Here is a 13050-nt window from a genome sequence, read left to right as displayed (position 1 = left end):
TCAAGCACTCAGCAGCAAAATTGTACGAGACACAATTCTGCTTTGTGAAGCAAAACAGAATTGTGTAATGCTATGCAGCTGGCTGATTTACAAGCATGCAGACCAAGTTGCCACACTGCAGAACAAATTTACATGAACTAGAATTGGAACTGTAAAATGAAAAAAAAAATGGCATAAAAGAATAAAATGCACGAAATAGGCACGGGGGAAAAAACAACCTCTATGCTGTAGACTGCCATTATTTTGTAAATATATGTAGTTAAATATATACAACACACACTAAACCAGGGGTCACCAACACGGTGCCCGCGGGCACCAGGTCACCCGCAAGGACCACATGAGTCGCCCGCGGGCCTGTTCTAAAAATAGCTCACCATAACAACTTACCAGTAAGCTGCATCTATTTTTATTTTTTCTTGCTATTTTCTTTTTAATTACAATTGCATTGGTGTTAATTTGTTAGAGATAATATATAAAAAAAATGTTTATTGTTAAATATTAGATCATGATCTAATATTTAGTGCTAGCTGGTCTCCATGGAAACAGTTGCCGTGAAGACCAGCAAAGGCAAAGGTGAGGAGATGAGGAAAACATGGCGGAAAAAAGGAAGAAAACATATAATTTTCACAGTGAATGGGAGGAAGAGTTCTTTTTTACCACTGTGAAAGATTCATGTGTGTGTCTCATTTGCGGGGCAACTGTGGCAACGGCAAAGCGACACGACGTGGAGAGACATTTCCGAACGTGTCACACAAGCTACCATGCTAACTACCCAAAGGGCAGCACACTGCGAGCGGAAAAGGCCCGCGAATTAAAGGCAGGTTTGAGCAAACAGCAGTCTTTTTTCACGAGACCAGTGAAAAACTCTCAAAAAGCAACCGAAGCCTCATTTAGAGCTACACATTTCATGATTAAGAAAAAGAAGGCATTTTTAGACGGGGAGGTTTTCAAAGAAGCAATGATGATAATTGCAAAAACTGTGCTTAAAGACGAGAAATATGGAAATGATGTAATCTCCACTCTCTCCGATGTCCAGCTGGGGGCAACTACAATTGTTAGAAGAGTGTCGGCTATGTCCGGGAACTTGGCCGATCAGTTGGATCAGGATCTGGCTAAGTGCAGTTGGTTTAGCATCCAGTGTGACGAGTCCGTCGACAGCAGCAGTACAGCACAACTGATGGTCTTTATCCGGATGGTATTTGATGGTTTCTCCACAAAAGAAGAACTTCTGACACTACTGCCGCTAAAGACAACTACGAAGGGAGTTGACATCTATAACGCGGTGAAGGAGTTTTTCGCGAAGAAAAAGGTATCGTTGGAAAAGCTGGTATCAGTGATTACCGACGGGGCTCCTGCTATGATCGGCCGACATACGGGATTCATCGCTCACTGTAAAGGTGACACAGAGTTCCCAAACTTCATGCATTACCACTGCATCATTCACCAGCAGGCGTTATGCGCAAAGGTGATCGGCTTCGAGCACGTCATGACTTCCGTCGTGAAAATCATAAACAGCATCCGCTCCAGAGCTAAACAGCACAGAACATTCAAGGTGCTATTGGAGGAGCTGTCAGCTGAATATGGTGACCTGCTACTACATACGGAAATCCGATGGCTCAGCAGGGGACGGATTTTGCTTCATTTTTTGTCACTTTTGAGTGAAATCAAGGAGTTCATGCAATCCAAAGGGGAAGACACATCTCTGCTGGAGGACACTGAGTGGACACTTGACCTTGCGTTATTAACAGACATTACTGGGAAACTGAACCATTTGAACTGTGAGCTGCAAGGCAAAGGTAAGACTGTTGCTGACATGATAAGTGCTTTAAATGGATTTAAAGCCCAGATGAGCATTTTCTCTGTGCATTTACAGAGAAAAAAGGTGCTGCACTTTCCCTCTGTGCAGATGGTGCTGAAAGACAATGCTTCTGCATCTGAGACTTTTGACAAAGTTGCAGAAAAGTACACTCAAGTCATAAACCGACTTGGTCAAGAGTTTGAGAACAGGTTTTGTGACCTTGATCAGCTTGAGCCATGTGTCTCATTTGTTTCCAATCCTTTCATGAATGTGGACACAACATGCATTGCTGAGCAACTAAGTTCAATGTTCAGCTTGGATGCTGGACAGGTGGAAATCGAAATTGTAACATTGCAAAATGACATCCACCTCAAAGCCTATCAGGGTGCACCAAACTTTTGGTGCCTTGTTGACACAGAAAAGTACAGTGGTGTATGCACAGCAGCTATGAAGGTTGCCAGCCTGTTTGGTTCAACCTATCTTTGTGAATCAGCCTTTTCTGACATGAACTTCATCAAGAACAAACACAGAACACGCCTCTCTGATGCACATCTGCAAGACTCACTCAGAGTTGCAGTGTCAAGTTATACCCCAGATTACAACACACTGGTGAACAGCATGCAATGCCAGGTTTCCCACTAACAGACAAAGAAAGCCATATTAGATGTTCTCAGTGGCAACATTACAGTGTCATGTCAAAGTTGAATTTAATTATTGAAAAACAAATGTGTTTGTTAAGTGTAACATGTGACAATTTGGTTTAAAATGCTGCCAATTTGGTGAAAAGTTCTGTAAAATTTGAAAGTTGATTTTTTGTATGTTACATACATACAAAAATAATGTATGTAACAGTGCATGATTTGTTAAAATTTGTTAGTGGTAAGTGAAAATGTTGTAGAAGTGATCACTTCAAAATGTAAATACTTGCAGAGATTTATAGAAATAAAGCGTTGCATATTGATATTTATGTTTCCTACCTTGTTTCCTACTTGCATTCTTTATAATTATGGTGAAAAATAATTAACATAATTAGTGTCTGTACATAGATGAATATCATTAATTATTAATGATAACACATAATTAAGTTAAACTGAGGAAATTTGTTATTTGAGAAGTGTGTGTCAAACTGGTAGCCCTTCACATTAATCGGTACCCAAGAAGTAGCTCTCACTTTCAAAAAGGTTGGTGACCCCTGCACTAAACCATAAACCTATCCCCCATAACCCTAACTTTACCACTAACTATAGCCCCATAACCCAAAGCCTAACCACAATCACAGCCTAATCGCCAACCCTAACCCTGACCTTAATCACCCCCTTTTTTTGGAGTTTTTCCTGAGTGGACATCAGCAGGTTTTTTCCAAAGCTATGACATCAAAACAATGTGATTGGTCAGATGCACTGTTGATCCTGGACAAATGTTATTATGTTGATCCAGGAACAACAACAACATGAGGATATCAGATAGATATCTATTGGTTTGTTTTTCTTTAGGCTGTTGTGAGCTCTCTCTCTCCTCAGCCAGAGGTTTCTGCACCTGCTGGCCCTGCCTCTCTTCCACGCTTCCACAAGGCCAGCCTCTGGACCTGCTAAGCGGCCGCCACTGTCTTCCTCGTGGCCGGCCTCCGGACCTGCTAAGTGGCCACTGCTGGCCACCTGGCTGCCGACCAGATCGACTCCAGCACCACCGCTGGCCACGTGGCCGCCCACCAGAACTGATTCGTCTCAGCCGCTGGCCATGCGGCCGCCCCCAAGGACAAGGACTTCTGTCCTTGGGGGCCAGATCACACTTATCTGTAAGTGTGATCTCTCTGTCCATTCCTGTTTGGTTTGTTCGATTCTGGTTCAGCTGAACTATGGACACGCACACACATACATATACTGATACTGATAAGCACTCACTGACGCATCACCCTCCCTACCCCGGATCCAACGCCACCTCCAACGCTTACCTCCCCTCTGATGTGGACATCGGGTCAGTTGGAGGCGCAGTTGAAAGATTGCAGCGGTCCCAGATCAGATGTACACACTGGAACTCTTTCCCATGTTGCTGTCTGTGTTATTGTGTTATGGTGTGTTGATATCTGTGCATTCCTGTATTATCCTTCTGTGTTACACATTTCGATATTTTTTTTCCTCGCTACCTAGCCTGACCTGTCTCTCCAATGTGATGTTTGTGTATTGTATGTACGGTCGGCAAGGTCTGTCATCTCGGTTGTGGGCAAAAGACCTGCAACTGACAAATAAAGGCTATCTCATCTCCAGTGTTGGTCAAGTTACTTGAAAAAAGTAATCAGTAACTAATTACTGATTACTTCCCCAAAAAAGTAATCCAGTTACTTTACTGATTACTTATTTTCAAAAGTAATTAATTACTTAGTTACTTTTTAAAAACATGATTTACAACCTGAATAGGTAATAAAGTGATAGATCTTTCAGCCCAATTCTACTTTTTCTACATAATCCATCATACAAAATGTAATCATCCCACAAAATCACAAAGTCCCCTTTTAAAACTTGTTTTATTAGTTTTAATCTTTTAACTTTATGCATCAAGCAAAAATGTAATTATCTGCAACATTCTCTGACTGGAAGAAATTTGTTTAATATTTAAACCTATTTTCTGCACATTCCAGCACATAAAATAATTTTTTTGTGTGTGTTTACACTCACTCTTTCAAATAGATGCAAGTAAAACACAGCAGAAAATAAATAAAATCAAAGACTAGCGGTCCTTTTGCTCTATTTTCACCTGTAAAGCAGGAGTAGGGTAGGCGGAGGTTTACCCTGGTGCAGGTGAGCTGCAGCGGTCAGTGGAAGAATCCGCGAGTTTCTCTGTGAGTTTCCCATTACGTGGTTGCGCACTCGGTGCTTGCTTGGAAGTTTAGGGGTTTTTTTTGCTGTAAAAAGAAGTTTTCTTCCCACGCACAATGGACACCAATGTTTTTGTCACTTTTTATGGAATCAAACTTAAAGTAAGGTCAGTACTTCCACGCTTTAAACGCTGCACGCTCACATTCTCTCCCGCACTCGATATATTGTCCGTTGTTGATCTGCACACAGCTGTTGTCACAAACGTCGCACTTGCTTACGTCACTCTCATGACACATTCTCGCAAAAAATCACGGTTTTAGTAATGCAGTAACGCAGCGTTCTTACAGGAAAGTAACGGTAATCTAATTACCGTTTTTGCAATAGTAATCCCTTATTTTACTCGTTACCTGAAAAAAGTAATCAGATTACAGTAACACGTTACAAGTAACGCGTTACTGCCCATCTCTGCTCATCTCTCATCTCATCTCATTTTAGTGTATATATTTGTTTCAGAGTCTGGGTTTTGGATCCAAACTCCACACACATCATGACACGTGAATATTTCAAAAAACATGAAAATGATCAAAAACAGACTAAAGCAATCACACAATAATACTTTCTCTTCTAAAAAAAAGTGTACCATGGCTTCAGTCCATTGAAAGATGTTTTAAAACTGAAAACTTTCTATAATGAGCAGCTGAAAACAATCATGTCTGAAGAATGGCAGAACATCTCTCCACAGATCCATGACAGAGGGGCATAATACGTGCCCAGGAGGATCCAATCTGTCATCACAAGTAAAGGAAGGATTGCAAAACATTAGGAAACAAAAGAACAGATGTGCCTACAGAATTGTTTTCGTAGGGACGGACAGATGGGGTCACGGAAAATAAAATGAAATTAGCTATAACTAAACTTCAGGAATTCTTTTATCATTCAGTGGCATTTAGGTAATGGAAAATACGTAATTATAAGACTTAACACTTCACCAGATTGCCAGCAACCTTTTTCTGAGTTATGTATAATTAGTGTTTTGTGGTGAATGAAAATTTGATTCTTCTCTTCAGTAAAAGTAGTTTTTGCAAAATATGAAAATATTTCACTAAAACTGTATACTCCTCAAAACTGTTCCCATCAGTGTTACATGGATTATTCCTGCTACAAATATTTAACAGTTTTAGTTCCACAGCAATCCTGTATGTACTTATTAGAATCCTCTTTATTTTAATTAAGCCTACAAAGTGTAGAAGGTTAAAATGTCTAAAAAAAAGTATGTCAGTAACTGGTAATAAAGACACAACATTTTTGTAATTAAATTTCGAGTTAAGTCATCAACCTGTGCTTACAGACATAACAACTGCCAACTGCACCTGTGTGAGTGAGTAGGCAGGTTTGTGTGTGTCACATGACCCTCCTGTTAACTGAGAGCCAGCCAATCACATGAACGGAATCACATGACAAGCAAATGAAATACATGTTGTATTTAAGTTCACAGATCTTCTACTTAACTAGAAGAGTGTTTTTGACTTCCCCATGCTGGCCATTAGATGATGCAGATTTAGGGCACTTCTCCATTAGCCTCACTGTTCAGACCAAGAACAAACATTCGTCTTATAGAGTCACACTTTGACCTCTTGGTAGTTGGAGTAGTTGTCAGTGAGTGCAGTGCTGCAATGACTGAACTTGTGTTGGTAGTGAGCAATTAACCAATGGGATTTCAGGGGTAGCCATTACTACAAACAATGGAACGTCAGCGAGGCTGGACTCACTTATCTTTACGAGGTTGTACTGTGGGACCTGCATCTTCAGTGTAGCCAATGTGATCATACATGTAATCACATGTGATTACACATAAGATTAAATACCCAATTCTTTGGCTTAAAAATACAGTTCCTGGAATATTTAACATTTTAGCGATGTTGCACAGGGGTGTATTCAGTTTAGTTGTATACAGAATAATCTTTCATGCTGATACTGCTGTCCTTAATTTTCTTTCAGTTCCTCTCTTGGTGATGAAACTGCACAATAGGTGCCGCATCACTACAAGGCCATTGGAAAAAGCTTAAGAAAACAATGAGCGTACTCAGGAGCTGTGAAAAGAATATTATTGAGTGGAGCACTGAGGCTTGAACAGCAATCATTGCTTAAGCTCTTCTCTGCAACTCCTGACATATCAATCCCAGTGCCAGCTTGTCAGGAGGACAACGAGGCTATTAGGTGCAGGAAAAGATGCATTCTGAATAAAATTTGTGTGGGAGAAGGACCTAGACCTATTATTTTTCCACTTTTATCTCTTAAGTGTTATTTGTTTTTTGTTTCCTAACTTGTGGAGCACTTTGTAACTTTGTTTTTTTTAATGTTGGTATATAAATTGAATTTAGTATTATTAAATTCCCACTTCATTATAATGATTATTATATATTATAGAGAAATTAATTTTTTTTTATCTAGTGTAAAAAAAAATCACAGAATGAAAATTTTAACATTTAATGGACCAATGATTTTATTCATGTATTATTAATTTAAAGTTGTCACAGGGAGAGTTGATTTAGATCATGCTTTAACACTAGAATGGCAAAGGAATTAATTTGAACTCTTGACAAATCATGTAACCCCATCATCTCATATTTCATGACTTTTCCTAAATTGGGTTATTTCAACATATAGTGAATTTTTGCCTGTGCAGGATAAAAAGAAACCAGTATAAATGCTGTACTCAACATTTACAGTATGAGGGGTTGCCTAGCAACACACATTGTTTACGCAAACTTTGATATGATGGCTACTGTAACACGAGGCAGACCAGGCTACTTGTGATTGTTAAATAAATAAACAGGGGACTGTAAAAAGATACAATACAATACAATACAACTTTATTTGTATAGCACATTTAAAAGACCAGTGGTACACCAAAGTGCTTTACAATAAAAACAGGAAAATTAAAACTTTTAAAAACTGTAAAAAGATAAGAGTGAATAATTATTGCAGGGATGAGCAGGTCACGGGGGAGAGTGTGTTTGACTCCAAGGAGTACCAGGTGTGGAGAGCAGTGGGGTAACTGTAGCTGAACTGAGCAGTCCAAAGTGGGAAGTGTTATTACTAACAAATAAACTTGGGAAAGACGAGCAAAATCAGACAAGCCTCTGGAGTGAGAAGAAGAGGTGCGCATGTCTTATTTTGTTGGAGCCAAGAATGACGTTGGTTTTAAAATGGGGGCAATGACCTGTTCAGTCTCTTTCAGAGTGAGTTTTGTGTTTATTTTAGCATAACTAAAACCACAAATTATCCAAAATTAGTTTTTTAACTTTTCCTGTGATAATAAAATAGAATAGAATACAACAGCCCTGTATTGTCATTATACATGTACAATGAAATTATAGGTGCTCCACGCCAACTGTACAGGAGTAAAACAGATATAAATAGTAAAGACATCAAGGAATAAATATCAAACAGAAGAGATATATACAGTCTAGAGGAAGATATACAAACTAGAGGAATATATATAAAACAAGAGAAAGACACACGATGGAGAGCGAAGTGCTTGGAAACAGTGCAAAGAGAGTTGTTCTGAGTATAGAGTGAGGTGAGTGGGCAGGAGTTGAGTGTGAGGGGATAGTGTTTGTTAACAGTCCGAATAGCCCGGGGGAAGAAGCTCGTAGTTCATCCTGAGGTGTGGGATCTGATTGACCTGAGGCAGTAGGAGAGCACGGACTCTACCGGGGAATGGTAGAATGCCAGCAGCACCTTCCTGGTTATTCTTCCTCAGGACACAGAGGAAGTCAAGCTGCTGCTCAGCCTTCTGTACCAGGGCGTTTGTGTTGTGGGTCCAGGTGAGATCAGCAGAGATGTGAGTGCCCAGAAACCTGAAGGTGAAGACAAATTCCACCGGTTGCCCATTTATAATGAGAAGGGAGCCTCCTGAAGTCCATTATGCGTTCTTTTGTTTTAAGGATGTTCAGCTTCAGGTTATTTTCTGAACATCAGCCGGACAAGTTCTCTACTACCACCCTGTATGCTTTCTCATCTCTATCAGAGATGAGCCCAACCATAGTGGATGGGTGGGTTAGTGTACACTTATATGTGTACAGGGTGTACAGTAGGGGGCTGAGAACGCAGCCTTGGTGGGATCCGGTGCTGAGTGACATTCGGGGGGGAGAGGTGGGAGCTGAGTCTGACTAATTGAGGAAATCTTTGATCTAGGAGCAGGTGTCAGGGGTGGTCCAGTTTGGTGGTGAGGATGTGTGGGTTTATGGTGTTTAAGGCTGAGCTGTAGTCCACGAAGAGCATCCTCACGTATCTCTTTCTGTTTTCCACATGCCACAATTACATTATTTAAATGCGTCAGGTGTTGTGATCGTTATAACCTTTATTTATTAACAGTGTTGGGACTAACGCGTTATTAAGTAACGCGTTACAGTAACTACGTTATTATTGTGGTAACGAGCACGGTAACTAGTTATTATGCCAAAATCAGGAACGCGTTACTCGTTACTGCGATTTAGATAGGCTCGTTATTCGTTACTTCGTGTGGTGGCTATCGTGGAGCTTCCACAGATTCAGTAACATTAGCAAGTGGTGGAGGCCAGCAGGTGGATGAGAGAAAGGGGAGGCAGGAGGAGCAGAGACCCGAGGCAGCCGCCGGTCCGAGTGTCAGGTGAACTGAACTTCAGGTAACAAGTTATGACCTGCAGTCCATCTGGGTCAGATATAAACCAAGTTTAGTTGGAGTTTATTTTCGTTATGCTGACTTTTTTGTACTGCGTGCTAGCTAGCATGACGGGGTTTCTATACAGCTGGGTGGGTGCTATGTTACTTATGTTGAACTTTATTTTGTTCATACGGTTAATTATTAGAGTTGCCAACCGTTCCCTAAAAAACGGAATCGTCTGTTATTCAGAGAAAATATTACGCGTTTCGTATTTAGGTGAAAAGGAACAGTTTGTCCCGGACCTCAGCTACAATGAAAAAGACACAAAGCTGGAGTTATTCTGTGTCTTTGCTGCATAGCTGCCTCTTCTTCTCTCACCCTCCCTCTCCTGTTGCTACTTTAATCATGAAACTGATCAATGATCAGCTGATCGGCTTTTCCCTCTTGTTTATTTATGTCCGCTTTGCGCCAGAAAGAGGAAACCACCGGATGTCGCGTTAAACAACAGCAGCACGTTTGATCAGCTGTTGTTAGAATTTATTTAATATTAATTTCTAGTATCAGCTGATGTTTGCTGGAGCCACAGCTATAAACCTGTTGGTCATGATGTCGGTTTGTATATCTGGTGAGTGGGAAACCAGATGAAACCAGGAGATGTCCTTAGTGAATCATCAGAGCTGAACAGGTGATGGAGAAACAGGTTTACCTTTTAGGTGACATGAATGAGTTGAAGGGAAGTTATGAACTGTTTCTGAGAGACAAATAACACCAGGATCCTTTTCTATGTAGCTGACAGCTGGTAACTGTGCAGGGGCGGGTCTAGCAAAGTGTTGCCAGGGGGCCAGGTAGGGCATTAACAGGGAAAGGGGGGCACAAAGAAATACTTTCTTATTCTCATTTCAAATGTCTAGCTTTTAATAAATAATTATCTGAGTCTTACAACAAACGATTGATAGATTGATACATATATGCCATCAAAACAGTGTACATCACTGTCACAACAGCGTTTGTTTTCATTCAAAGGCTTTATGGTATTTGCTATAATGGCAGGCCGGTATCTAGTCAAAACGCCCAGGCTGATTTTTTTGTCCCAGTCCAGCTCTGTATGCAGCTCATCTGCAGTCTGGTGTTGCCTACATCTTCCTATTTGGAAGGCAGAATTTCTGAGTACAATCAAAAGCACCACGACTGCAGTTTTTGTGTTGGATGTAAAAAGCGCACATGACGCTGTGACGTAGACTAGAATCATGGCGGCGGTCAACGACGGTCCAGGCGTGGGATTTCTCTCGTGGAAATATGCACATTATTTTTTCCTTTGGTAGGTGGCACAGTGCACTTGTGGCAAGTAAGCAAGCTAGAAGACTGGCACCCTTGCTGGGTATCCAGTTAGCAACACATTAACAAGAGAAGTCTGAGTAAAACCAAAGTTACTTTCCCTAGTAACTAGTTACTTTGAAAGTAACGAGTAACTTGAAGTAACTGAGTTACTTTTGATGGAAGTAACTAGTAATGTAACTAAGTTACTAATTTAAAGTAACTTACCCAACACTGTTTATTAATAAACTGTAGAACAGATTTTATCTTTGGTCTGAAATTCCTGAAAATTAACATGTTTTAAAAATTTATAGTTTTTGTCTTGTGTGTGTCAGATCCCCCTGGTAAAACACTGCCCCCTCGTGGCGAAAGTTGTATTGTACCTGTAGAGCTGTATCTCTGGTATGCTGATTTGTAGTCTTGTCCATCCTGGTCACTTCCAATGAAAATCTTAACCCTTAGTCCTTTCCGACGTCCACCTGCCCACCTTTCTTTCATTTTCTACATTGAACTCCCCAAAGTACTCCTTCCAAGACTGACCAAGCTTTATCTCAGCTTGAGACCAGCATTAGGAATACGTTGACTTATGGGCCTCACAGCATTTGTTCCAGCAGTGTATTGTGTATTGACATCTAATTGCTCTCATACAGGGCATACTCTTTAAGTTGCTTTGACCAATTTGTAAGCCATCTCCACTCCAGCTCCTCTGTTTTATTCTGTATCTGACTGAATAATTGTCACATTGTTGTCACCAATGATTGCTGGTCTCTGCATTTCAAGCTTTACAGGTATGCATAGGAAAGTCCATCAGAACAGAGCCTTACTGCCTAAGATAAATGACTGCAGGTGGAAATATTCTTTGTTTGGCTTTAGTAGTTCTGACTAAGGTGTAATAGTTACTTTTGTGTGACACTATACTGTTCTTCAGATGCAGACACACTTTACTGAAAGTCACCAGGTCTGTCCATTGTTTGTTCTTACCAAACATTGCAATGTTAATTCTGTAACAGGTGTTAAATACTTTTTTTTCCTTTGGCACACTCATACCTTTGGCATCCAGCTTCTAGAACACTTGCCAGACATAGTGAGATTTGTCTTCAGATTATTTGTGGATCCTTGCTTTGCTGTCAACAGTGTACTTCAAGTCAATACAATTAAAATTGACCAATGTTGTCACTTCCAGCAGGGCCTATAAAATCCAAAGACAGGTACTTATTGTTTGTGATCAGCCATGAGCCAGATGGCCATGATTCTGTTAAAAGGTCCCAGATGTTGATGAAACAAGTCTGGTGGATAAACAGCACAAACACAGTCTGATGACCTGACCACCTGAAATATTAATGAGACACAACAGAGAGGTCTTGTTTGCTATTTGGACTCGGTACTCTGATGACAAGGGAAAACATGGCACACCATATTGAACAGATTGTTTTGTTTGTGTGTGGTGCATTCTTAATGCACTGCTGAGGGAAAATTACTAAAAAAAAAAAGAGAGAGAGAAATCAACATAAGCATTACAGTGTGTGGCAAATTACCTTCTATTAACGATAAGAAAAATTGCTGTGACTTGGTCAGCCGACAGGTAATTATGTCATCAGAGTTTTTGCTTTATATTGTAAAAGGATGTTTCCAGGGTTGAATGCAGTCTTGATATTCTGCTTTCTAAGTCTTGCACTGACAAATATGTTGACATGAAGACTCCAGCGACACTTATAGGAAACAACCTTATTAAGTGACCAATGTGTTTCGGCTTGTGGCCTTCATCAGGGTCATTGCAAAATAGCAAACAGTTTAACATTCAGATCTTTGTCTTCTCCATGCACCTTGGAAGTGAAGTTGTGCCAGAAATATTTGTTGTCATCAGTGACAAATATGTTACAATGGTTGAGTAACAGGTAAAATCTTTCCTTTTTACCATTTTCTTTGATGTAGAACAACAACGAAAACATCAAAACTAAAGCGGGAGAATCAGACTAGGAACTTTTCATCAGTTTTATGTTTTCACACATAGCACACACAACCCAATATCATGTCAAAGCGTGTAACAGACACCCCAGTCTACCGTGTCCATTTTATGCTTTGCCTCTCCAAAACGTGAAATAGACACACATTCAGAAGTTGCAGTACGCTGCAGTAACTCCTCCCTAGTTCTGCTGCAATAGGCCTAGGCTTCTGGGGGATTCTCATGATACAGCGAGGGTTTCTTCTTCACTCAGCTCTTTTCACTCTCCATTTGTTTATACACCACTCTTTAAGTTAATCATGAGTTATTATTAATTTCTAGCTCTCTTCCACAGTGGGCCTTTGTCTTTTCTTCATCCTCTCATTCCCAACCAGTCGCACCAGCTGCCCCTCCTCCCTGAGCCTAGTTCTGCTGGAGGTTTTTCCTGATAAAAGGACGTTTTCCTTTCCTACTGTTGCCAAGTGCTTGCTCATAGGGGGTCACCTGATTGTTGGAATTCTCTCTGTATTATTGT

The 13050-nt window shown here is 40.5% G+C and overlaps 1 protein-coding gene across 1 annotated transcript; it reads left to right on the top strand.

Moving 5' to 3' along the window:
* The first annotated feature begins 592 nt into the window (after positions 1-592).
* Positions 593-6677, top strand: LOC146392736 (general transcription factor II-I repeat domain-containing protein 2-like). The gene is made up of 3 exons (XM_084952275.1): positions 593-2220; positions 3319-3593; positions 6610-6677. Exons 1-3 carry the CDS (start codon positions 593-595, stop codon positions 6675-6677), a joined length of 1971 nt encoding a protein of 656 aa, XP_084808401.1.
* Positions 6678-13050: the final 6373 nt, after the last annotated feature.

The sequence above is a fragment of the Perissodus microlepis genome, chromosome 2, assembly GCF_051167445.1.
Source record: "Perissodus microlepis isolate ML-2025 ecotype Zambia chromosome 2, ASM5116744v1, whole genome shotgun sequence".
NCBI classification, from domain to species: Eukaryota; Metazoa; Chordata; class Actinopteri; order Cichliformes; family Cichlidae; genus Perissodus; species Perissodus microlepis.
This window is presented reverse-complemented; position numbering and strand designations above follow the sequence as displayed.

What these genes read in the sequence shown, in the direction of transcription:
- LOC146392736 (XM_084952275.1), top strand. Translation starts at nt 593, where the DNA reads ATGGCGGAAAAAAGGAAGAAAACATATAATTTTCACAGTGAATGGGAG. An exon ending in TGCCTTGTTGACACAGAAAA is followed by an intron (nt 2,221 to 3,318) that starts GTACAGTGGTGT and finishes CTCTCTCCTCAG; the next exon opens with CCAGAGGTTTCTGCACCTGC. An exon ending in GGGCCAGATCACACTTATCT is followed by an intron (nt 3,594 to 6,609) that starts GTAAGTGTGATC and finishes ATTTTCTTTCAG; the next exon opens with TTCCTCTCTTGGTGATGAAA.